The sequence below is a fragment of the Jaculus jaculus genome, chromosome 21, assembly GCF_020740685.1.
Source record: "Jaculus jaculus isolate mJacJac1 chromosome 21, mJacJac1.mat.Y.cur, whole genome shotgun sequence".
Taxonomy (NCBI): Eukaryota; Metazoa; Chordata; class Mammalia; order Rodentia; family Dipodidae; genus Jaculus; species Jaculus jaculus.
The window spans coordinates 6,821,707-6,847,379 of NC_059122.1; the positions used below are offsets into that span (position 1 = coordinate 6,821,707).

The 25,673-nt window shown below is 51.8% G+C and overlaps 2 protein-coding genes across 4 annotated transcripts in view; one reads left to right on the forward strand and one right to left on the reverse strand.

Moving 5' to 3' along the window:
• Positions 1–4,609, forward strand: part of Acot11 (acyl-CoA thioesterase 11) — a 63,510-nt gene extending 58,901 nt beyond the window's left edge. For all 3 annotated transcript variants that reach the window (XM_045139147.1, XM_045139148.1, XM_045139146.1), the window contains exons 14-16: positions 856–987; positions 1,506–1,632; positions 2,958–4,609. In XM_045139147.1, coding sequence (XP_044995082.1) covers positions 856–987; positions 1,506–1,632; positions 2,958–3,113 — 415 coding nt within the window. In that variant the 3' untranslated portion in view covers positions 3,114–4,609. The remainder of the gene's footprint in view (positions 1–855; positions 988–1,505; positions 1,633–2,957) is intronic.
• On the reverse strand, positions 3,151–24,752 carry Fam151a (family with sequence similarity 151 member A). The gene is made up of 8 exons (XM_045139150.1): positions 24,448–24,752; positions 22,585–22,731; positions 9,627–9,779; positions 8,012–8,171; positions 6,225–6,449; positions 5,384–5,523; positions 4,344–4,487; positions 3,151–3,901 (listed from the first exon to the last, which is right to left on the reverse strand). Exons 1-8 carry the CDS (start codon positions 24,572–24,574, stop codon positions 3,237–3,239), a joined length of 1,761 nt encoding a protein of 586 aa, XP_044995085.1. The 5' UTR covers positions 24,575–24,752; the 3' UTR covers positions 3,151–3,236.
• Positions 24,753–25,673: the final 921 nt, after the last annotated feature.

Genomic DNA, 25,673 nt, shown 5'->3' on the forward strand with positions numbered 1-25,673 from the left:
GGTGGTCTGCTGTTGGCCAGATGGATCTCACTGAGAATGGGAGAGACCTGAAGGGAAGGACCCCCCAATTGGTTCCTCAGTCTGGCAGTCAGTCCCAAGGCAACTGCTGAGCACAGAAGGAAGGATGTGTGTGGACACACAGTCTTGTGTCATTTATTTATTTATTAGAGAGAGAGAGAAAGAGGCAGAGAGAGAGAGAGAGAGAGAATGGGCGCGCCAGGGCTTCCAGCCTCTGCAAACGAACTCCAGACGCGTGCGCCCCCTTGTGCATCTGGCTAATGTGGGACCTGGGGAACTGAGCCTCAAACCGGGGTCCTTAGGCTTCACAGGCAGACGCCGTAACTGCTAACCCCAGCCCCTGGTCCCGTGTCTTCGTGTCAGTGTCCTTGTATGTTCCTGCATGCACACGACAGCCTGTGGTGTGTCCCTAACTGTAGGGATGCGGCGTGTCTGGGCTTGTTGTTACAGCTCTGCCGCCAGCCAGGCTGAACGTCCCGGTCTTGTTTCCTCTCTCTTTGTCGGTTTCTCGAGGTAGGGTCTCGCCCTAGCGCAGGCCGTCCCGGCATTCACTCTGTAGTCTCGGGGTGGCCTCGAACTCGTGGCGATCCTCCTGCCTCTGCCTCCCGATTGCTGGGGTTAAAGGCGTGTGCGCCACCACGCCCGGCTCCGGTCCTGTTTTCCCAGTGAAGCCTTGTGCCTGTCCGTCTGCCCTGGTGCATGTGACTGCGTGTTCGTCCTGGTGGGCCTCCCGCGCTCCCTGGACGCCGTGACTCAGACGGGTCAGCACGGTGGCTCTCCCACAGGGAGAGCTGCCACCGTGGCTCCCAGGGGTCCTGATTCCCGCCTCCCCCGCAGGAGCGCGGAGCTTGTGCAGCGGGTGGATGAGGATGATGCCATCTACCACGTCATCAGCCCTGCCCTCAGCGCCGATGCCAGGCCCCAGGACTTTGTGATCCTGGCATCACGGCGGAAACCCTGTGATAGTGGGTGCGTGCTCCTCGTCCGGCGGGAGACCCCCCCCCCCCACCTCCCTCCCCAGCCTCGGAGTCAGAGCTCTGTTACCCGCTGGCAGGAGCCAGATCCTACCAGAGACTTCCAGGCATGCTGGGCCTTTAGCATGATCACAAAAGCATAAGTTGTACGTAAGGCAGAAGCGTCCGTGGACGGGGCCCTTCTCACGTGGCCACCCCTTGGCCTTTGGCCCCTGGATGCCTGTGACTGGCACCCGTAGTTCCGTCCCCGGTGGGGGGGGGGGCACCCAGAGGCATCAAAACACGTCCAGTGGTGGGGCTTTTCCACGAAGTCGATGAGGGATCGAGGGTCCCCAGTTCATCTGTCATTGCTAGCCGCACCCCCCTTCCACACCGGGGTGCCCTCTTGTTACAACTGACCTTGAGCCAGGAGTCAGGAGGCTCTGGGAGACTAGGTGACTGGGGCTGAGAGTGAAACCCCTCACCCAGCTCCGGTGGGCTGATGTGTCTCCTTCCCACCCTTCCCTGGTCCAGGGACCCCTATGTCATTGCCCTGAGGTCAGTCACGCTGCCCACACACCGCGAGACGCCAGGATACCAACGTGGGGAGAATCTGTGCTCAGGCTTCTGTCTTTGGCGTGAGGGGGAGCAATTGACCAAGGTAACGTGTGTGTGTGTGTGTGTGGGGGGGGGGGGTCCCTTCTCTACGCCCACCCTCTGCATCCCAATGCCATTGGTGCACTGACCTTTGTCCTATCAGAACAGCTCTGTTCCAGACCCAGGTCCCCTCCTCTCCCAGGTTTAGGGGAGTCAGAAGTGTCAGGGAGCTGAGCGGGTTCGTTAAGATCATAACGGGGCGCGGTGGCGCACACCTTTCATCCCAGCACTCGGGAGGCAGAGGTAGGAGGATCGCCGTGAGTTCGAGGGCCACCCTGAGACTCCATAGTGAATTCCAGGTCAGCCTGGGCCAGAGTGAGACCCTACCTCAAAAAAAAAAAAAAAAAAAAAAAAAGATCTAGTCAGTGTGGTCAGTCACAGGCCACCTCTTGGGGCTTGGAGAATGTTCTAGGCATGAGCTGTTTCCGTTGTAGACATGGCCTGTTTCTGATCTAAAATTCCATCTCATTATTTATTTACTGTATTCCTCTTCTCGTCTGGAAAGGGCTTTATGGGGCTCCGAGGGCTTGTAAAATTCAGCAAGGCAGTTGGTATAAATTGAAAAGGTGGGGGAGGGGGAGGGGCGCTGTATTCCAATCTCCCCTCCCCCCCCAACCCGTGGCCTTCAGCTCTAGGCTGACCCTGAGAGCCATGCCCCCTGTGGGGACTTTGGTCAGCGTTGACAAGGACCTTTTGCAGATTGAGCCCCGGCTTTATCTAGTAGTGTGCCTGGGTCCGGCAACCTTGACTTAAAGGGGATTTTGGGGCTGGAGAGATGGCTTAGCGGTTAAGCACTTGCCTGTCAAGCCTAAGGACCCCGGTTCGAGGCTCGATGCCCCAGGACCCACGTTAGCCAGACGCACAAGGGGGCGCATGCGTCTGGAGTTCGTCTGCAGTGGCTGGAGGCCCTGGCGCGCCCATTCTCTCTGTCTATCTGCCTCTTTCTCTCTCTGTCTGTCACTCTCAAATAACTAAATAAATACAATTAAAGGGGATTTTGGTGCTGGGCTTTCGAGACTGAGCCCCTGTCCCCTGGGTCTCACTGGTTGGTGGGGAGGATTCATGGTGACTGAATGGTATGCGATCACGGGACAGCCGTGGCGGAAGTACCCCAAGGGTCATGGGGGGGGCGGCGGGGGGGGGGCCACTTGCCACCAAAGGTCATGGTGACCAGTTGGGTTTGCTCGCTGCCTCCGAGCCAACCAACCAGGGGCTGGGTTTGTATCTGCTGCACTCCTAGATGCAAATCAGGCAGAGCCCTCCAGCTGCCTGACACCCAAGGGCCCCTCTCCCACTCTGCCTCCCTGAGCCTGGCTTCCCGTCCCGTAGGTTTCCTACTATAACCAGGCCACGCCGGGCTTTCTCAACTACGTGACCACCAACGTGGCTGGCCTGTCCTCTGAACTGTCCACCACCTTCAAGGCCTGTGCGCAGTTCCTCTTGGACAACCGCAGCGACCTGGCCCCCAGCCTCCAGACCCTGTAGATGCCCCACCGCATACTGCTCCCGGGGACTCTCTGCGTGAAAACCAAACCAAGGCTTTTATTCACCCCACCTCCTCCAGAAGCCATGGTCACGTGCCCTCCCGCTGGGGTGGTCAGTTCCTGCTTACATATGTGCCAGCAAGTTTCTCCAGTGCCCCTGGGGGAGCCTGTAATAGATCCGGGTCCTGTCCTGCGCCCTGGCGGCCCGCAGCCCCGCAAGCACGGCTGCGGGACTGCCCCGTGCCAGGCTGTGCCCCACCGTGACGGTGGCGCGGGGAGACGCTGCCAGGAGCCTGGCCACGGTTCCTGGGGCGCTCTGGCCCAGTGGCCCGGCCTGCAGCTGGAAGGACACAGGTTGCCGGAGACCCTGGCACAGCTCCAGCATGTCCGTGAGCAGCTGTTCCTGGTAGCCACTGCCCAGCACCTCGTCGGGCCAGCCTGGGGCCACAGTCACGTGGGGGAAGACCTCGGCTACGGCCTTCAGCAGCTCTGTGCCCACCACATGGCCGGGGCTGGCAAAGCTCCCATGTGAGATTGTGGCCCCCAGCCACACAGGCCGGAGAAGATGGCCCAGGGCGGAGAGATTGGCCAGCATGGACAGAGATGGCCAGAGGGCCTCGGCTTCCACCAGGTTCACGTGGATGCCCCAGCGTCCAGGGTGCGTGGCCAGCTGTAACAGGCAGGACTCAAGGGTCAGCGTTGGGCTGCCTCGTGTGATCACCACGGGCACGGGGTCCCCGGCTGCTGTTTGCTGCAGGCCGACGTCCAGCAAGATCATGCCTTCTTTGTCTGGAAGAGGCGACAGAATTCGGGGCTCCAGTCATCACGGGATGCTAGGGTTCTGTGTTCAAGTGGGGGTAGGGGAATCCTGGGGATAGACGAGGAGGAGCTGGCGCCTGACCACCCTGGCATCTACCTGTACTGGGCACAGGTGCTGCGCCTGGCTACCGTCAGGCAGATACGGTGAACTATATTGTCTCAGCTCTTGACAGTGACTCTCCTTGTGACTTACACGGGCCTGGGTCTGCTGTAGTCACACTGTGGCTGCAGGACCCAAGGCTTGCTAGGCTGAGGCCAGGAGTCCCTTGCCCTTGACGATCTCCCCCCTCGCCCCCCGCCACCCTGGGTCCCCATGACGTCCCGCCAGTTTGTAGCCATGGTGAGAGACACAAGGTCACCAACCACTCAAGCAAAGGACAACCCCCACAAGGGAGCTTCCAAGCCGACTTACCGGGGATCGCAATGACTGCCGTGCCAACATTGCTGTGTACTTGGGGAACCTGCCACTCCACCCCCAGGCCGTCACCCCCAGCCCGCTGGAGAAGAGGGACCAGGCTGCCGCCCGTGTAGTACGTTTTCTTCCGGCTGGCGTCCACTGTGGGCCCAGAAATTGTCAAGGTGAAGGGACCACTGTTCACAGGTCATCTCTCGTACGTCCCAGCACCCTGTACCCTAAAGTCTCAGCAGCCCATCAGGTAGCCATCTCTGTCCCCTCTCCCCCCGCCTTTTTTTTTCGAGGTAGGCTGTCACTGTAGCCCAGGCTGACCTGGAATTCACTATGTAGTCTCAGGGTGGCCTCGAACTCTCAGCGATCCTCCTACCTCTGCCTCCCAAGTGCTGGGATTAAAGGCGTGCACCACCACGCCCGGCTCTGTTCCCCTTTTGACTATTATTAGAAGTCACTGTGATCCAAAGGCCCCAGGGCCAGAAAGCAGTTGCCGGAACTTCGGGTGAATGGGAATGAGAGCTAGCAAGGGCCCCAAAGGCGGGTCTCCTCCCTCTCCCTGAGGTGCCTTCCCCTCGGTAGGACTGTGGAGTTTGGATGTGACCCCTTGGGGATGGCTTAGCTACGGGCACTCCCCAGCGTAGTCAGGTGAACACGGTAGGTAGCATCTGGATCATCGATTAGTGGGCACAGAGGAGGGCTGTGCTCTGAAATACTAGGGTTAACCCAAACATGAACTGTGTGCCACAGGGGCAGTGTGTGGGTTTGCAACTGGGCCATCCCGAACAGGCCAGATGACCATAAATCCCCGAACCTCCATTTCCTTCGCTATAAAACGAAATCCCCGGGCTTCGTGGACGTGCCAGGATTGAATTAGGATAACGTCTCGGAGCTGGCGGGCCACAAGCACATGGCCTGGGTTTCCCTGTCTCCAAATAGGAGTTTCCCTTCCCGGCCCAGCTCCAGGGCTCACCCAGGCCTTGCCCGGTGCAGAGCCCAGCCCAGGCTTCCCCCACCCACCTCCCCCCCCCAAGCTTCCTCCTTACATGCCAGCTGCTTGAACTGCGACAAGACGGGCTCAAAGAGGTCATAGTAGATTTGGTGGACGGCACTGTTGTCCCGGATGTAGAGGAGATCGTCCACTGACACGGGGTCCGAGGCACCCTGCCACAGCGTCAGGCTGTACCTGTACCCGAGACCCGGCTTTAGTGCCTGCCCGGACCCGGCAGGAACCCTGCGCCCAGAACCTAGATGCCAGTTGAGCCCAGGGGGTGGATGGGGGTGGAGAATCTGTCCAGCTTTCTTCCTGTCCCTCTTTCCCCGAGCCCATCCCTTCCTTGCAGGGGGGGAATGATGCCTGGAAAGCAGGGAGGCGTCCTGGAGAAGGTAGAAAGTGCCCACTTGGGGTGGCATCTTATTTTTTTAAAATTTTTTTTTTTTTTTAATTTGAGAGCAACAGACACAGAGAGAAAGACAGATAGAGAGATAGAGAGAGAGAATGGGCGCGCCAGGGCTTCCAGCCTCTGCAAACGAACTCCAGATGCGTGCGCCCCCTTGTGCATCTGGCTAACGTGGGACCTGGGGAACCGAGCCTCGAACCGGAGTCCTTAGGCTTCACAGGCAAGCGCTTAACCGCTAAGCCATCTCTCCAGCCCAAGGGGTGGCATCTTATATGAGTGACCCACCAATGGAAGCCTCTCCCAGGAAGTGGAGAGCCCGCAGCCAGGAGGTATGTAGACGGGTGTTGGAGAGAGAGTGAGCGGGAATGGAGCCGGGGATAGGACGATCTCAGGACCCCTCCCGACCACGTTCATCCCCAGCGGGTATCAGAGCCCCAGTACTGGTTGAGAGTCAGTGGTGGCTGACAAGAATCTTAAGGGTCTTCACCTCTCCGACTGGCCCAGCAGCCAGCTGAAGTTTGGCCAGGCAGCCCGCGCCATGACGGCCCGCACGGGGAAGGTGACCCTCTGGGGCAATGCCCCCACCAGCCTCTGCATCGTTTCCACCATGGTCTGGCTGTACGTGCTGTTGGCCAACAGAGGCACATAGAGAGTGGTCCAGCCAGGAGACAGGGTGGCCTCGGGATATTTCTCCTGCACCAGTGCCAGGAACCTGCACAGAACAGAGACACGCATCTTGGGGAGCCACGGTGACCCCTTTCTCCTGGGCTCTTGCTGGACGCCCCCTGAATCTGCTCGGAGGGGGCAACAGGGACGTAAAGAGCCCATCGCACACACGCTCAACTGTATGCGAGCCCGGTGCGGTCAGGTGAGGCCTGGGGTCGGGTCCCGACTCTGACCCGGGGCTACTCACTGGGCCCGTAATTCTCAAAGGCAGCAGCCCTCCACCAGAGGCGGGGGCTTCTGAGCACCCCCTTGCGAGTCAGACTTCAAGGGGTGCAGATCTCGGCTCTACCACTGAGCTGTGAGTGTCTGAGTTTCCTGTTGTTTAAAACAATCTCACCGCTGGCCATGGTGGTGCATGCCTTTCATCCTGGCACTCTGGGAGGCAGAGGTAGGAGGATCGCCGTGAGTTCGAGGCCAGCCTGAGACTACACAGTGAAATCCAGGTCCGCCTGAGCTAGAGTGAGACCTTACCTCAGAAAACAAGCAAGCAAATAAACAAACAAAAACAATTTCAAGCCAGGCATGGTGGCGCACGCCTTTAATCCCAGCACTCGGGAGGCAGAGGTAGGAGGATTGCCATGAGTTCAAGGCCACCCTGAGACTACAGAGTTAATTCCAGGTCAGCCTGGGCTAGAGTGAGACCCTACCTCAAAAAACCAAAAAAAAAAAAAAAAAAAAAATTAGGGCTGGAGAGATGGTTTAGCGGTTAAGGCGCTTGCCTGCGAAGGCTAAGGACCCAGGTTTGATTCTCCAGATCCCACATTAGCCAGACGCACAAAGGTGAGACAAGCGCAAGGTCTCACATGCCCACTAGGTGGCGCAGATGTCTGGAGTTCTCTCTCTCAAATAAATAAATAAATAAATAAATAAATATACATTTAAAATATTTTTTTAAAACAGTTTTAAACTCATTTATAAAATTAACTTATTTTCCCTTGAGGCAAGCTGGCATAATTTTGATACCAAAACTCAACTTGAATAACAAATACAAAAAGCAGAACTCATTAGCTGGTCTCCACCTCTCCTTAAAAACAAACCAGAATCCCAATCCCAAAATAACTTATAAAAGGGAGGCAGATGACAGAAAAAGAGTCTAACAAAATAATAATGGTTCCAGACTTTTAAAAGAAGGGCCCTACTTCTTTCTCTTCAAGAGGCAGATGATCAGCTGAAAAATAAAGGCATCATATCCACAGGACACACGAATGGGGAAAAAAATTCAGCCACCTCTATTCATGCAATATCACATGGAAAATAAGTAAATAAATAGATCCAAACACCAAGCTCCCCACCCTGCCCACGAAGCTAACAGAAGGAAGGAAAGCATTGCCCAGCTCTCATGATCGTGGTAGAGGATCCTTGTGGGTAAAATATTTTTTAAAAATTGGGGGAAAGAAAAGACAAACCAAAATCCACAAAGGAAGGGGCATTCAAAGCATTGGCAAAGGCTCACTTGTGGCACTGGCTAATGCAGTACTGGTCCCCTAAGGTCTTCTTCCATACACCGTACTAATGGGTTCAAGGTGGGCAGAGGGGCTCAACACTCACTGTGTGGCATTGACTTCAATTGGGAGGGGCACATTGGGGCCACGCAGGATGTCAGCATTGATCCACACAGGCCTCCTGACTCTGCCGGCCTCCGTCAACTGCCGCAGGAGGTCCAGGGAGGGGCCCACGGCCCTGATGCTCTTGAAGTCCAGTTTGATGCCTGTGAGAAAGGAGTGAGGGCCAGGGACCCGTGATTTTCTGGGCAGGAAGAGGCCATGGGGTGGGATTGGGGGTTGGGAGGGAGTGGGGAGATAGGGACTAGATGTGAGGGTGCCTCTCCGATGGGGAGAGTCAAGCCAGAGTCAGGCTTGCTTCCTGACCACTGGAGGGAAGCAGAGGCTGCCAGCCTGGGCTGGCATAGGGAGCCTCAAGCATTTTATTAAAAAAAAAAAAAAAAAAAAAAAAAAGCTGGAGGGATGGCTTAGTGGCTAGGCACTTGCCTTTGAAGCCTAACGGCCCAGGTTCGAGGCTCGACTCCCCAGGACCCATTCTGTCTCTGTCACTCATAAATAAATAAAAAATAAACAAAAAAATGGGCTGGAGAGATGGCTTAGCGGTTAAGCGCTTGCCTGTGAAGCCTAAGGACCCTGGTTCGAGGCTCAGTTCCCCAGGACCCACGTTAGCCAGATGCACAAGGGGGCGCACGCATCTGGAGTTCGTTTGTAGAGGCTGGAAGCCCTGGCGTGCCCATTCTCTCTCTCTCTCTCTATCTGTGGCTCTCAAATAAATAAATAAACAAAAAATTTAAAAAGAAACAAAAAAATTAAAAATTATATTTAAAAAAATAAAGGCCAGAGGGATGGCTTAGCAGTTAAGGCATTTGCCTGCAAAACCCAAGGACCCCCACTTTGATTCCCCAGGACCCATGTAAGCCAGATACACAAGGGGGCACATGTGTCTGGGGTTAGTTTGCAGTGGCTGGAGGCCCTGGCGCTCCCATTCTCTCTCTCTGCCTATTTCTGCCCCCCTCTCTCTCAAATAAATAAATAATATTTTAAAAAATAGTTTAAAAAAAAAAGCTATAGGTCCTGAACAGGGCACCCTCGGGGACTCTAAGTTACTAGAGGCCAGGCCATTTGGGTAAGGGATCAACTCGCTAGAGAAGGAGCCAGTGTGAATGAATGCCCTTCGGACTCTGTGTGGCAGGCAGGAAATCTGCTGAAAGCCAGGTCAAGCCCATGGGGAGCAATGGAAGGGATCTTTTTGGAGAAGATCACTGGGCTGTATGTGGCAGTTAGTCAAGGCTGAGTGAGGAAGGCAGTCCACGGGGGAGATGATGCGGCCGGAACCGGGCTTGGCGTTGGCAGGTGCACCCAGATGAGGCGGGCGAGGGAAGAAGGCAGCGTTCGGGTGAGACCTGGCTCGCGACATCAACAAGGCTTTGGCCTTCAGCACATTGTATCCAGGTCTGGGGACCCGGGGGGGGGGACACTGTGACCCTGTTTGTACCTTGCTGCCTCCTCTCTCAGGTCTCACATCACCCGTGGGTCCCAGAGAGAACTCTTGGATTGCATTTTCTCCTTCCCACCTCACTTAGCCCTGCCTGAGCCTGGCCTAACCTTGATCCTGGACGGATCGCTGGCCAAGCACAGTGGGCTGGAGGGAGGGACCTTACCTTTCTGGGAAGAGGCCAGCACGGCCTCCAGCCACTGCTGCAGAGTGTTGTCGCTGTAGATGTCTGGGGGGTGGGCCATAATGGGGACCCCCGTCTCGTTGGCTGTGTTCAACCCTTCTACGGTGACGTCGGCCTCCAGGGCTGTGGCATTGCCTATTTAAGAGGCAGAACTCAAATCAGGGCTTTATTTATTTTTTAAAAAAAGAAAAAAAAAAAACAGGGCTGGAGAGATGGCTTAGCGGTTAAGCACTTGCCTGTGAAGCCTAAGGACCCCGGTTCGAGGCTCGATTCCCCAGGACCCACGTGAGCCAGATGCACAAGTGGGCGCACGCGTCTGGAGTTCCTTTGCAGTGGCTGGAGGCCGTGGTGCGCCCATTCTCTCTCTCTGTCTCTCTCTTTCTCTGCCTCTTTCCCTTTCTCACTGTCTAAAATAAATAAATACGCCAGATGTGGTGCCAGCACTCAGGAGGCAGAGGTAGGAGGCTTGCCATGAGTTCGAGGCCACCCTGAGACTTCATAGTGAATTCCAGGTCAGCCTGGGCTGGAGAGAGACCCTACCTTGAAAAATAAAACCACCACCACCACTATCAACAACAACAACAACAAAAACCCCAAAAGGCTGAAAGAGCCTGGTTGAGGGTGATCACTACAATGTAGCTGGCAATCTCCCTGTCCCACAGACATATTGGTAGTTTCTAATTGTTTTGCAACTAATAAATACTGATGTCATATTTTTTTTGTTTCTCTGCTTTTGTCTTTATTAATTTATTTTAAATGATTTTTTGTTTATTTTTATTTATGTATTTGAGAGTGACAGACAAAGAGGCAGATAGAGAGAGAGAGAATGGGCGTGCCAGGGCCTCCAGCCACTGCAGACGAATTCCAGATGCGTGCGTCCCCTTGTGCACCTGGCTAACGTGGGTCCTGGGGGATCGAGCCTCAAACCAGGGTTCTTAGGCTTCACAGGTAAGCGCTTAACCGCTAAGCCATCTCTCCAGCCCTTGTTTTTGTTTTTCGAGGTAGGGTCTTGCTGTAGCCCAGACTGACCTAGAACTCACTCTGTGGTCCCAGGCTGGCCTTGAACTCAAGGTGATCCTCCTACCTTTGCCTCCCAAATGCTGGGATTAAAGGCATGTGCTGTCACAGCTGGCTCAAAAATTATTATTGCTGTTGTTTTTGTTTTGTTTTTCTAGGTAGGGTCTCACTCTAGCCCAGGCCGACCTGGAATTCACTGTGGAGTCTCAGGATGGCCTCGAACTCACAGCGATCCTCCTACCTCTGCCTCCCAAGTGCTGGGAATAAAGGCATGCGCCACCACTTCTGGCTTCAAAAATTGTGATTTTTGATCTCTACTTGTACAATGAGTCAGGACCATTTTGAAGCCACTGTTGCTAAGTTACTGCCACTTTGTGCATCTGGCTTTATATGAGTACTGGGCGATGGAGCCCAGGCCATCAGGCTTTGCAAGCACGTGCCTTTAACCACTGCGCCATCTCCCCCAGCCCCAGTTACTGTCCGAACAGTGTTCCTGACTCATGTCCGCTGATAAGTCCAGAGGCTGCCCATCTCATTGCGTCCTCACCAGCACCCATCAGGGAACTCAGGTGGCCATTGGGGGTGAATAGTCTAGGCAGGATTCAGACTTCGGCCCCAACTTTATAAATTTTCATTTGTGTGTGTGTGTGTGTGTGAGCGTGCACACGCGTGTGCCCACGTGTTCTCACACACCAAGACCTCTTGTTACTCTAGCCACTTTATTTTTTTTTAATTTTTATTTGCATTTTCCATGATTATAAAAAAAAATCCCATGGTAATTCCCTCCCACCCCACCCCCCCCACACTTTCCCCTTTGAAATTCCATTCTCCATCATATTACCTCCCCATCACAATCATTGTACTTACATATATACAATATCCACCTATTAAGTACCCTCTTCCCTTCCTTTCTCTTCCCTTTATGTCTCCTTTTTAACTTACTGGCCTATGCTACTAAGTATTTTCATTCTCACGCAGAAGCCCAATCATCTGTAGCTAGGATCCACATATGAGAGAGAACATGTGGCGCTTGGCTTTCTGGGCCTGGGTTACCTCACTTAGTATAATCCTTTCCAGGTCCATCCATTTTTCTGCAAATTTCATAACTTCATTTTTCTTTACCGCTGAGTAGAACTCCATTGTATAAATGTGCCACATCTTCATTATCCACTCATCAGTTGAGGGACATTTAGGCTGGTTCTAGCCACTTTAAATAGGTGGCCCAACTTTAAGTAGGTGGCTGAGGAATCGAATCTGAGACAGCAGGCTTTCCAAGCAAGCACCTTCGACTGCTATACCACCTTCCCAGCCCCTATCCCCACTTTTATTTATTTATTAATTAATTTATTATTTTTATTTACTTATCTATCAAAGAGAGAGGGGCAGATATATGTAGAGAGAATGGGTGTACCAGGGCCTCTAGCCACTGCAAATGAGCTCCAGATGCACACGCTACCTTGTACATCTGGCTTATGTGGGTCCTGGGGAATTGAACTTGGGTCCTTTATCATAGCAGGCAAGCTTCTTAAGAGCCAAGCCATCTCTCCAGCCCTAGCCCCAATTTTATTTTATATTTTATTGCTATTTTTTTTTCCTGATGAATTATTTTTAATTTTTTATTATTTTATTTATTAGAGAGAGAGAGAGAGAGAGAGAGAGAGAGAGAGAGAGGGAGAGAGAGGGGGAGAGATTGGGTATGCCAGGGCTTCCAGTCACTTCAAATGAACTCTATTTTATGTGGGTACTGGGAAATTGAACCTAGGTCCTTTGCCTAGCCCCAATTTTGATTGGGTGCATACATCACCCTGAAACTTTCAAATTTTAGGGCTCATTTATTGGCATGAGAGAGAGTGAGAGCGTGCGTGTGGGCATCAGGGCCTCTTGCTGCTGCAAATGAACTCTGGATACAAGCACTTAGAAGTTAAGGCACTTGCCTGTGAAGTCTAAGGATCCAGGTTGAATTCCCCAGGACCCACGTGAGCCAGATTCACAAGGTGGTGCAGGTGTCTGGAGTTGATTTGCAGTGGGTAAAGACCCTGGTGCATCCATTCTCTCTTGCTGTATCTGCCTCTTTCTCTCTCAAATAAATAAACATATATATATAATTTTTTTTTTGAGGCAGTTTCTTGCTCTAGCCCAAGCTGACCTGGAATTCACTTCTCAGGGTGGCCTCGAACTCATGGTGATTCTCCTACTTCTGCCTCCCAAGTGCTGGGATTAAAGGCCTGCACCACCACAGCCAGCTTTAGATAAATATTTTTAAAATATATTTTATTCTTGGGCTGGAGAGATGGCTTAGCGGTTAAGCGCTTGCCTGTGAAGCCTAAGGACCCCGGTTCGAGGCTCGGTTCCCCAGGTCCCACGTTAGCCAGATGCACAAGGGGGCGCACGCGTCTGGAGTTCGTTTGCAGAGGCTGGAAGCCCTGGCGTGCCCATTCTCTCTCTCTCCCTCTATCTGTCTTTCTCTCTGTGTCTGTCGCTCTCAAAAAAAAAAAATATATATGTATATATATATATTTTATTCTTATTTATTTGAGAGAGAGAGAATGGGCACACCAGGGCCTCCAGCCACGGCAAACGAACTCCAGACACATTCGCCCCCTTGTCTGTCTGGCTTTACGTGGGTCCTTGGGGAATCGAACCTGGGTCCTTGGCTTTGCAGGTAAGCACCTTAACTGCTAAGCCATCTCTCCAGCGCTGGTTTGGTTTTATGAGACTAGGTCTTATATTAGTCCAGGCTGCCTCCAACTTGCTATGTAGCCAAGGATGGCCTTGAATTTGTAATTCTCCTGCCCCTATGCATTAGATGCTAGAATTACAGACATTTCTTATTATGTTGCGTTTCTATCTTCAAGGAATCTTGGTATGTAGCCCAGGCTGGCCTGTCACTTTCAAGCCTCCTGCCTCAGTTTCCCAAGTGCTGAGATTACAGGAATATGCCATGCTGTGGAGTGCGTCAGCCATTTAAATCCTTTCCTTGTATCCAGCGCTACGAGGTTGGGACTCTGCTGTCCCCATTGCTTAATGAGGGGACAAACTCCTCTCCAGGCCCCCAGAATGCAAAGCGTGGGCCTCAGAGACCACTGTGAGTATGGAGGGCTTCATGGATATTATGAATATCGCCTTTTATCTTTATAACTTTATTTATTTATTTATTTGAGAGAGAGGGAGAGAGAGAAAACGGGCACCCCAGGGCATCTAGCCATTGCAAACGAATTCCAGACGCATGCGTCACCTTGGGCATCTGGCTGACATGGGTCCTGGGTCCGTTGGCTTTGTAGACAAATGCCTCCTCCTGTCTTTATGACTTTTGAACACAAAGTTCCTTTTGGCTACTGGGCAATGGTTCAGAGAAGCTCAAGGGGTTTGGGCATAGAGAATCTAGGCCCAGTGGGGGAGGAAGCAGACACAAGGGTAGTTCTAATTGGGTGTGGTGGCATACATCTGTAATCCCAGCACCCAAAACTGGACAGCAGGAAGATTGAGGGTTCAAGGCTAGTTTAAGCTACCCAGGGGCAACTTGTCTCAATTTTCTAAGAATCGAACCAGAAACCCCTTGGGCAGTGCAAGCACCAGACTTTAGAAGCAGTTTTTGGAAGGAAAGGGTTCATTTGGGCTTAAAGTTGTGAGGGGAAGGGGTGGAGAGATGGCTTAGTAGTACAGGTGCTTGCCTGCAAAACTTTAAGGAACCAGGTTCGATTCCCCCGGTACCCACTTAAGTCAGATATACAAAGTGGTGCATGTGTCTGGAGTCTGGAGTGGCTGGAGGCCCTGGCAGGCCCATTCTTTCCCTCTCTCTTTTTTTCTCTGTATCTGCCTCTCTCTCTCTCTCTAAAATAAATAAAATATCTTTTAAAAGTTGTGGTGCTGGGGGTGCTGGGGAAATGGCTTAGCAGTTAAGGCGTTTGCCTGTGAAGCCTAAGGACCCTGGTTCAATTCCCCAGGACCCATGTAAGTCAGAGGCACAAGGGGGCGCATACGTCTGGAGTTCGTTTGCAGTGGCTGGAGGCTGTCGCGTGCACATTCTGTCTTTTTCTCTGCCTCTCTCTCTCAAATAAATAAATAAATAAAATATTTTTTAAAAGTTGTGAGGGGTAGTCTTATCATGTAGGGAAAGCAGGGCGGGCCAGCAAGCTGGCTCACTCACATAGTCACATATCAGCAAGAAGGAAATAGTAAAAATGAACTAGCGTGCTGGGGAAAGCTTAGTGGTTAAGATGTTTGCCTGCAAAGCCAAAGAATCTCAGTTCGATTCTCCAGGACCCACGTTAGCCAGATGCACAAGGGAGCACATGCATCTGGAGTTTGTTTGCAGTGGCTACAGGCCCTGGTGCACCCATTTTCTCTCTCTTGAATAATTAAAAAAAAATTTTTTTTTTTAAAGAGGGCCGGGCATGGTGGCACATGCCTTAAAATCCCAGCACCCCGAAGGCAGAGGTAGGAGGATCGCCAATAGACCACCCTGAGACTACGTAGTTGTGGTGGTTTGATTCAGGTGTCCCCCATAAACTTACGTGTTGGGAATGCTAGCTCCCCAGCTGATGGATATTTGGGAATGCCTCCTGGAGGGAGTGTATCATTGGGGGCGGGCTTATGGGCTTTATAGCCAGTTTCCCCATGCCAGTGTTTGGCACACTCTCCTGTTGCTGTGGTCCACCTTATGTTGGTCAGGGGGTGATGTCCACCCTCTGCTCATGCCATCGTTTTCCCCTGCCATTGTGGAGCTTTCCCTCGAGCCTGTAAGCCAAAATAAAACTCTTTTTCCCAGAAGCTGCTCTTGGTTGGGTGATTTCTACCAGCAATGCGAACCGTACTGCAACAGTAAATTGGTACCAAGGAGTGGGATTGCTGCTGGACTCCTGACTGTGTGGCTTTGGCCTTTTGGAGCTGATTTTCAAGAGGAATGTAGGAGGATTTGAAACCTTGGCCTAAGAGATGCCTTGCAGTGCTGTAAGTACAGCTTGATGGACTGTTCTGGTCAGAGTTGAAAGACCTGAATGCAGTAAGAACTATGGACTGTGAGGTTTGGCTTATGAGGGTGAGAAAGAGCTTTGCTTGTACTGGGCTAGCAGTTTGTGTGAGAAGCTTGCTCTTGTGCCCATGTCCTGAGAAGTTGTGCAGGGTTGCTTTGCGTAGAAATGAACTGGTATGAGTAGAGGGATATGGCACAGAAAGAAAAATCTTTGGGTGACCTATGGCCCGTTCAGCTGCAACTGAGAGATTACAACCTTTGAGACTGGGCTAGCTGACCTGCGCTAGGGCAACAAGAAGAATGTGGACTCTTTTGAAGGGGCCTGAGTGCTCAAGGAGTGTCCGGTTCTTCAAAGTCTGCTTTAACCCCCCCCCCCCCGGATTAACAAATTGGCACCCTACGTGGTATCGTGGAGTATAAGAAATGCTGGAAAGAGGGTCATTGAGTTTGCAACATGGTCTTGTTTTGGAAATGGCCATGGGCAGTGTGAAATGGGTTTGCTGGTTGCCTGCATAGAGACCCCATAAGGATGAACCGTGGCTTGCAGTGGAGATGCTGGGACTATGAGATGGCTGCCAAGGAGTTGCTGGTCCTGATGAAGTTCCCAGGACTGTGAGTAGCCTAGCTGGAGGGGCGGAATTGAAATGCCAGAGGCTCGTTGCTGGTTAGAATTATCAGACTTGAAGATTTGTCACTGGCTACAGTTGTTGGACTTGAAGCTACAGTTTGATATTTGCCCTGGTTGTTTTAAATCTTGTATTGGTTGAATGTTTCTTTGCTATGCCCAATGCCATCTGTTGCAGTGTGAATATTTATTCTGTGCCATTATGGGTTTTTTGAGGTTATTTTTTGGTATTATGGCTCAGTTAAAAGATCTTGGACTCTGGGGATGTATGAACATCACTGGAATTGATAAAAACTATGGGGACTTTTAAAGTTAGAAGAATGCATTGCATTTTACATCATGTATGGTTATCAGTTTATGGGGGCCAGGGGCGGAATGTGGTGGTTTGATTCAGGTGTCCCCCATAAACTTAGGTGTTGGGAATGCTAGCTCCCCAACTAATGGAGACTTGGGAATTAATGCTTCCTGGAGGGAGTGTATTGTTGGGGGTGGGCTTATGGGCTTTATAGCCAGTTTCCCCATGCCAGTGTTTGGCACACCCTCCTGTTGCTGTGTCCCACCTTATGTTGGCCAGGGGGTGATGTCCACCCTCTGCTCATGCCATCATTTTCCCCTGCCATCGTGGAGCTTCCCCTCAAGCCTGTAAACCAAAATAAAACTTAATCCCAGAAGCTGCTCTTGGTTGGGTGATTTCTACCAGTAATGCGAAGCGGGCTGCAACAATAGTGAATTCCAGGTCAGCCTGAGCTAGAGAGAGACCCTACCTCAGAAAAAAAAGGGGGGGGCTGGAGAAGATGGCTTAGCAGTTAAGGTGTTTGCCTACAAAGGCAAAGGACCTAGGTTCGATTCCCCAGGTCCCACGTTAGCCAGATGCACAAGGGGGCACATGCGTCTGGAGTTCGTTTGCAGTGGCTGGAAGCCCTGGCACACCCATTCTCTCTCTGTCTGTACCTCTTTCTCTCTCTCAAATACAATAAAATCTTAAAAAAAAAAACTAAAAGGAAAAAAGAAAGACCCACAGCCCATTGCGCTCCTGACCTTGCCACGATGTCACCTGGATGTAGTATCTCCCTGGAAGAGGTTGGGATTGGGAGTTGACTTGCTTGAAGTTGGGGTGAAGGGATCTGAGGATGAACAGCAGCCTGCATCCTTGGGGGCTTCTCTGCAGAGGCCAGGGGACACACAGAGGCCACACCACCCTCCATGGACCCAGGACAGTACCGTGTGTCAATGGTCATTCCCAGCCCTGACCCTCACGATCGCAAGCTCTGTGACCCAGGCAGATTATCTGACCTCTCTCTGGCCCCTGTTCCCTCACGTATGTAGGAATGAAGTCATACAATATTCCCGGGTTCAGCATTCACTAAGTGTTAACTATTTTCAGATGAAGTAGCTCACTTACCCGGGGTAACCCAGGGCCATCTGCTGTTCCTCTGTCATCCCAGCAATTACTAATCACGACCCTTTACAATCAAACATGCCCCATTTTGTATGATAAATGATGGGGTCGTACCATCGGCCCACATTTTATAGAGGGGAGACAAGCTGCGGACGGAAGACATCGCTTCCTCTGAATCACTGCTAGTATTTTTATTTATTTATTTTTTGTTTTTATTTGAGAGTGACAGACAGAGAGAGAGAGAATGGGCGTGCCAGGGCCTCCAGCTGCTGCAAACGAACTCCAGACGTGTGCGCCCCCTTGTGCATCTGGCTAACGTGGGTCCTGGGGAATCGAGCCTCGAACCAGGGCCCTTAGGCTTCACAGGCAAGCGCTTAAACGCTAAGCCATCTCTCCAGCCCTATTTAATTTTTTAATTTTTAATTTTTTGTTTATTTTTCTTTATTTATTTGAGAGTGACAGAGAAAGAGAATGGGTGCACCAAGGCCTCCAGCCACTGCAAACTCCAGATGCACACACCTTGTGCATCTGGCTAACGTGGGTACTGGGGAATTAAGCCTTGAACTGGGGTCCTTAGGCTTCACAGGCAAGTGCTTAACCACTAAGCCATCTCTCCAGCCCTTAACTTTTAACTTTTTGGTGGGTGTGGTGGCACATGCCTTAATGAGAGAGAGAGAGAGAGAGAGAGAGAGAGAGAGTTGGTATGCCAGGGCCTCCAGCCACTACAATTGAATTCCAGATGCATGCACTACCTTATGTGCATATAAACCTAGAGTACTTTTTAAAAAATATATTTTTTATTTATTTATTTGAGAAAGAGAAAGAATGGGTGCACCAGGACCTCCAGCCACCACAAACATACTCCAGATGCATGTGCCACCTTGTGCATCTGATTTACATGGGTCCTGGAGAGTTGAACCTGGGACCTTTGGCTTTGCAGGCCAATGCCCTAACCACTAAACCAACTCTCCAGCCCTAACCTTGAGCACTTTTGTCACCTTGTGTGTCTAGCTTATGTGGGACCTGAAGAGTTGAATGTGGATCCTTAGGCTTTGCAGGCAAGCACCTTAACTGCTAAGCCATTTTTCCAGCCCTATTTATTAATTTTGTTGTTTTTTATTTTTATTTATTTATTTAGAGACAGAGAGAGGGAGAAAGAGAGAGATAGAGAGTGAGAATGGGCACGCCAGGGCCTCCAGCCACTGCAAATGAACTCCAGACGCATGTGTCCCCTTGTGCATCTGGCTTACGTGGGAGCTGGAGAATCGAACCTGGGTCCTCAGGCTTCGCAGGCATGTGCCTTAACCATCTCCCCAGCCTATTTATTTTGTTTTGAGGCAAGATCTCCTATAATCCAGGCTGCCCTCAAACTCAATCTTTGCCCTTCGGATGACCTTGAAGTCCTGCTCCTTTTGCCTCTAATTCTCAAGTGCTGGGATCACAGGTATAAGCCTGAATCACCGTTGGTAAGTGCCCAGGTAAAATCTGAACCCCACTCTGTCTACCTCTGGGTCCGTTCCTGGCTTCTTCTCTGCACGTGGATATCTACTTAGTCCAAGACAGCCCTGTGGGGGGGGTGGGTGGAAAGCCCCTGGTTGGAGCTTTCTTCCCAGCCAAGGTCCTGGCTTGGTGTGGCCTCTTCATTGCGCAAGAGTGCCCCGGTTGGAGCTGGGCACCACGTCCCAATAGCATCCCCTTCAGGCCCGGTCCATTGTCAAGGCAACGGGCTTTCTGTGGCTTACAGGCTCCACGATGGCAGAGGAAAACGATGGCATGAGCAGAGGGTGGACGTCACCCACTGGCCAACATCAGATGGACAACAGCAACAGGAGAGTGTGCCAGACACTGGCCAGGGGCCACTGGCTATGACACCCATAAGCCCGCCCCCAACAACACACTCCCTCCAGGAAGGCGTTAATTCCCAAATCGCCAGCAGGCGGGGACCTGGCATTCAGAACACCTACGTTTATTGATGGGGGACAACTGAACCAACCTCCCCACAAGGGTATCACTGGAATAGCAACTGAGCAGCTCTTCCCAGCCTGCTCTGGCCTTCCTGTACACCCCTCTATCCTGGCACCCACTACATCCCCCTCTTCCTGCTTGGCCTGTGGTGGTAGCAGCGGCAGGAATAAGAGCCGGAGCCTGCCTCCTCTGCCTGGGCATCCTTCCCTCGGTCCTTTATGGCTGGAGCGTGCCCAGCGCTGAGGTCCTGGCAGGCTGGAGCGGGCGCCTGCTTCTTTCCTGACCCACACTGATTCAGGGCACTGACTCGACGTCTCACGTATGTTGGCCTTGCCCCTTTCTGACCATAGAACCTGTCGGTAGGTCACCTAACTTCTCTGAGCCTCTGTTTTGCTTTTTTCTTTTATGTAATTTTTTAAAAATTTATTTATTTATTTGAGAGCGACAGACACAGAGAGAAAGACAGATAGAGGGAGAGAGAGAGAATGGGCGCGCCAGGGCTTCCAGCCTCTGCAAACGAACTCCAGACGCGTGCGCCCCCTTGTGCATCTGGCTAACGTGGGACCTGGGGAACCGAGCCTCGAACCGGGGTCCTTAGGCTTCACAGGCAAGCGCTTAACCACTAAGCCATCTCTCCAGCCCTGTTTTGCTTTTTTTTTTTTTTAAATTTTATTTTACTGCTCAATAAAACAGATCATTATGAAATGAAAAGGTATAGTGTAGGCACATACATGTAATCCCAAACATGTTGGGGGCCTGGGGAAGGAGGATTGTGATATGAGTTCCAGACTATCCTGAGCTATTTAGCGAAAGCCTGTCTCACAAAAACATCTATATACCTGTATCTATATCTACCTACCTGTATATGAGAAGGAGAGCCTCTGCTTTTGTTCCAAGAATGGCACCCAGCGCTGATTGGGCGCCATAATCACTTTATATGTATTTTAAAAAATATATTGTGTTTTGGGTTTTCTTTTCTTCTTTGTTTTTGTTCGGTTTGGCTCTTTTAAATTTTATTTTATTTATTTATTTGACAGAGAAATAGGGAGAGGGAGAGAGAGAAAGAGAGAGAGAGAGAATGGGTGCGCCAGGGCCTCCAGCCACTGCAAATGAACTCCAGACACGTGCGCCCCCTTGAGTAGCTGGCTAATGTGGGTCCTAGAGAATCGAACCTGGGTCCTTTGGCTTTGCAGGCAAACGCCTTAATTGTGAAGCCATCCCTCCACACTCCCCCCTTTTTTAAGTAGGGTCTCACTCTAGCCCAGGCTGACCTGCAATTCACTATGGAGTCTCAGGGTGGCCTCAGACTCACGGCGATCCTCCTACCTCTGATCCTCAGGCAGGTTCAGAGGAACCCTTAAAGGTAGGGACCTTAGGATGTCACACCCTCGCCACACCTGTCTCAACTGCCTCTGCACCCTGCCCAGGTATGGGTGGATTTCTCCTCTAAGCCCAGGCCGGTTGGCTGGGACACCTGGTGTAGGTGTGTCTTGGTGGGATGGCACAAATTCTATATCCCCCCCCACACACCCAGCCTCCTGGATCCGTGGAGAGAGTGGGCCATTTTTTTCATCTCTATCTCTCTCCAGAACTGGAAACAATTTTTTTTTGGGGGGGGGTGTTCAGATGGGTAAGAGACACTTTTATCCCTTTATTACTGTCTTCATTTTTTGTTTTGTTTTGTTTTTCAAGGTAAGGTCTCACTCTAGCCCAGGGTGACCTGGAATTCACTATGTAGTCTCAGGGTGGCCTCGAACTCACGGCGATCCTCCTACCTCTGCCTCTGGAGGGCTGGGATTAAAGGTGTGTTGTGCCACCAAGCCTCTGTCTTCACTTTTGATCTTTCTTGGAAGCATACATTTTTTAAATCCCTTCTCACGTTTTTTTTTTTTTTTTTCCCTTAAGATCCATATTCAGTTACATGGGTTTTTGGGCTCCGTGTGGTGAACTTCTCTTCTTCCCACTTTATCTCCCCTTACCTCCCAGTTTTCTCCCTTCCCCACGCCTTTGTAAGGTCTGAATAAAATGTGGTATTTTAAAAATCATTTCCAGGCACTTGCCTGTGAAGCTGAAGGACCAAGGTTCGACTCTCCAGGACCCACGTAAGCCAGATGCACAGGAGGCTCATGTATCTGGAATTTGTTTGCAGTGGCTGGAGGCCCTGGCGCCCATTATCTCTGTGTATGTATGTGTGTCTTTTTCTCTCAAATAAATAAATAATAATAAAATAATTTAGCCGGGCATGGTGGCACATGCCTTTAATCCCAACACTCAGGAGGCAGAGGTAGGAGGATCACTGTGAGTTCGAGGCCACCCTGAGATTACATAGTAAATTCCAGGTCAGCCTGAACTAGAGTGAGACTCTACCTTGAAAAACCAAAATAATAATAATAATAATAATAATTTTAAAATCATTTCCGTGGAACTGGAGAGATGGCTTAGCCTTTAAGGCATTTGCCTGCAAAGTCAAAGCACCCAGGTTTGATTCCCCAGGACCCACATAAGTCAGAGCACAAGGGGGCGCACGCATCTGGGGTTCATTTGCAGTGGCTGGAGGCCCTGGCGCACCCATTCTCTCTCTCTCTCCTTTTCTCTCAAATAAATAAATAAATAAAATACATTTAAAAAAAAATTAGCCAGGCGTGGTGGCACACGTGTTTAATCCCAGCACTCGGGAGGCAGAGGTAGGAGAATCGCTGTGAGTTCGAGGCCACCCTGAGACTCCATAGTGAATTCCAGGTCAGCTTGGACTAGAGTGAAACCCTATCTGGGAAAAAAAAAATAAATAAATAAAATAAAATAAATAAAAATCATTTCCTTGAATCTGGAATTTCCAATTCTTTGCAGATACGGACTCAGGGCTTGGGGGTTCAAGAAAGCACCCTCAAACCCCCAATTCCCACCCCCCCTCCCCCCCCCACCCCGTTACCGCCTGCCGAGGCCTGGCGACGGCTGAACTTACTCTTCAGGGCAGCCTCCATCTCCTTCTGGCTGTTGGCAGCATGAAACCAGCCCACCAGCAGACCGTCCTTAGAGCTGATCTGGCCCGTGCTTAGCAGATAGTTCAACATGTCAGCGTCTGGGCGGCAGAATGCTTCCTGCTCACAGCCTGGAGCCAATACCAAGGGGGCCGGTGGCATCAGCCCCCAACCCAGCCCACCATGGTTATCCCACCACCTTCCCTGGGCTCTGGCTATGTGGCGGGCATGAGACTCAGCAGGCAGAGACAGTGGGACCAGAGGCCCGAGACAAGGAACTGGCTAGGCCTGTGGGGCACACCTGTAATGCCAACATTTGGGAAGGAGAGGCAGGAGAATTGTCATGAGCTTTAGGCTGGCCTGGGCTACCATAGTAAGTTGCTGTCTAAAAAACCAAAGCAAGGGCTGGAGAGATGGCTTAGCGGTTAAGCGCTTGCCTATGAAGCTTAAGGACCCTGGTTCGAGGCTCGCTTCCCCAGGACCCACGTTAGCCAGATGCACAAGGGGGCGCACGCATCTGGAGTTCGTTTGCAGAGGCTGGAAGCCCTGGCACGCCCATTCTCTCTCTCTCCCTCTATCTGTCTTTCTCTCTGTGTCTGTCGCTCTCAAATAAATAAATAAAAAATTTTAAAAAACCAAAACAACCCTTCTAGCCAGGTGTGGTTCATGCCTTTAATCCCAGCACTCAGGAGGCAGAGGTAGGAGGATCACCGAGTTCGAGGCCACCCTGAGACTACATAGTGAATTCCAGGTCAGCCTGAGCTAGAGTGAGACCATACCTCAGAAAACCAAATCAAAACAACAACAAAAAAAACCCACAACAACAACAACAACAATTTCTAAAAATGTTGAGCATGCTGGTGCGTGCTTTTAATCCCAGCACTCGGGAAGCTGAGGTAGGAGGATCACTATGAATTTGAGGCCAGCCTAGGCTACAGAGTGAGTTCCAAGTTAGCCAGGGCTAGAGTGAGAGACTCTGCCTCAAGAACGGGGGTGGGGCACTCATCATGGGGGACCCCTTTCTGTCTCAGAGAGCTTTTCCTCTTGTTCCATTGTTCACAAAACTTGGACAGGAATTGTGTGGGCTCCTGAGGCTGTCAAGAAACCGGGAGCTTAAAGAGAAGGGGACATTTATGGAGAACCTCAACAGATGGGTGTAGGGTTGGAGAAACGACTTAGCAGTTACGGCGTTTGCCTGCAAAGCCAAAGGACCCAGGTTCGATTCCCCAGGACCCACGTAAGCCAGATGCACAAGGGGGCGTATGTGGCTGGAGTTCATTTGCAGTGGCTGGAGGCCCTGGTGTGCCCATTCTGTCTCTCTCTCTCAGCCTAGCCCTAATAGCCCAGATTCAAGACTGGAAGAAGAGACCTTGATCGCTGACAGGGTAGCTGGTGTGTGCAAGGGTGGTGAGTCAGTGGGGCTGTTCTTACAAAGAGGGGCTAGCCAGGGCACTAGGAGAGGATCCAGAGACCCCTGAGGGAGGGTGGAAGGCAGAGGCGGAGGCTCAGGACAAGCGCATGCCCCTGGGGACAGTGGAGGCTAAGCAGGGTGCTTCACCCAGGAGAAGGTGTAGGACCAGCAGGTGTGTGGGGAAAGTGGGAGGTGTAGTCAGCTCAGGGTACCCCCGAAGTCCCCAAGAAACGGTGCCCTTCTAGGAGGAAGGTGTGGGCTTTGATCTGGTGGCCTTGGACGCTGACCAGAAGGAGCCATGGCACCGTCCCCTGTGGGCGAAGTCTCTTGGTAGCTCTGAGGTCCAGGCACTGAGGAGCTGAGCTGGCTGAGGGTGGCGACAGAGCCCGGTTGAGCAATCGAGAGGCAGTCAGGATGGTACAGGGGGAGCTCCTACCTGGCTCTGTGCCCCGATGAAGGATAAGGCCCAGGGTCACTCCGACGGCTATTATCAGGGCCACAACAGCACTGCCAGCAAGAGCCCACTTGGTCCGGCTGGCCGAGCACCATTTCCTGCAGGTCATGATGTCCCTCTTTGGAGACTGTCCTTCCTCTTCCTGGCTCTTCACAATCCCCCGAGGCTCCCTGCAACTGGGATCTGCTGGGAGGCAGGAGTCCCCAGCAGCACCCAGCCCTCTCCAGGCCTAGTCCCTCATGCAGTCCCCGGTGGACAGAGCTCAAAAGCCTCTCTCCTCTCCCCGCGCCCTCCTCCTCCTCTTCCTCCTCCCTGCACCCGCCCTGCATTTTAGCAGGCCAAGCAGAAAAATCCTGGCACCCCAGAGTGACCTTTGAGCCCCGGAAGGTGCAGTGGAAAGTGTTGGAGTTAAGCCCCCCACATCTGCCTAAGAGTCGAAGGCCAAGGATCTAGCTGAGACGGCCTCAGTTTCCCAGAGGCGCGGAACACACGTAGGGTCCTCTTCAGACCTTCTCTTGCCCCCACTGCGAAAGGAAACAGCTGAACCTGCCCAGTGATCCCTTTGCTCTTCTAAACCTAGACCTTGGGATTCATCCCGACCAGGGCTGGTGACAAGGACAGATTAGATCTGCCCGAGGGACATGAATTTTCCCCCTATCTGAGATCTTGGCAGATAACTAAGGCTGGAATGAACCTGATAGCCTTGGCACGCTGGCATGAGCAGGGGAAACCACTCCTGGGGCCAGGATGGAAGCGAGTTAAAGACTGCCCCTGCCGGGCGTGGTGGCGCACGCCTTTAATCCCAGCCCTCAGGAGGTGGAGGTAGGTGGATTGCTGTGAGTTCGAGGCCACCCTGAGACTAGAGTGAATTCCAGGTCAGCCTGGGCTAGAGTGAGACCCTACCTTGGAAACAAGCAAGCAAACAAACAAAAGATAAAGACTGCCCCTATTTCAAGAACCTCAGAGTCATCTGTAAGGAATACACAGGGGAATAGCAGTTTATGAAGGTTCCCAAACATTGGGGACACTTGGTAACAGTCATCAGAAGCAAATGATGAGCACATGCTTTTCCTTTTTATGCATTCATTAAAAAAAAATTATTTAGTTAAGCCGGGTGCGGTGGTGAATGCCTTTAATCCCGGCACTCGGGAGGCAGAGGTAGGAGGATCACCATGAGTTCAAGGCCACCCTGAGTCTACATAGTGAAT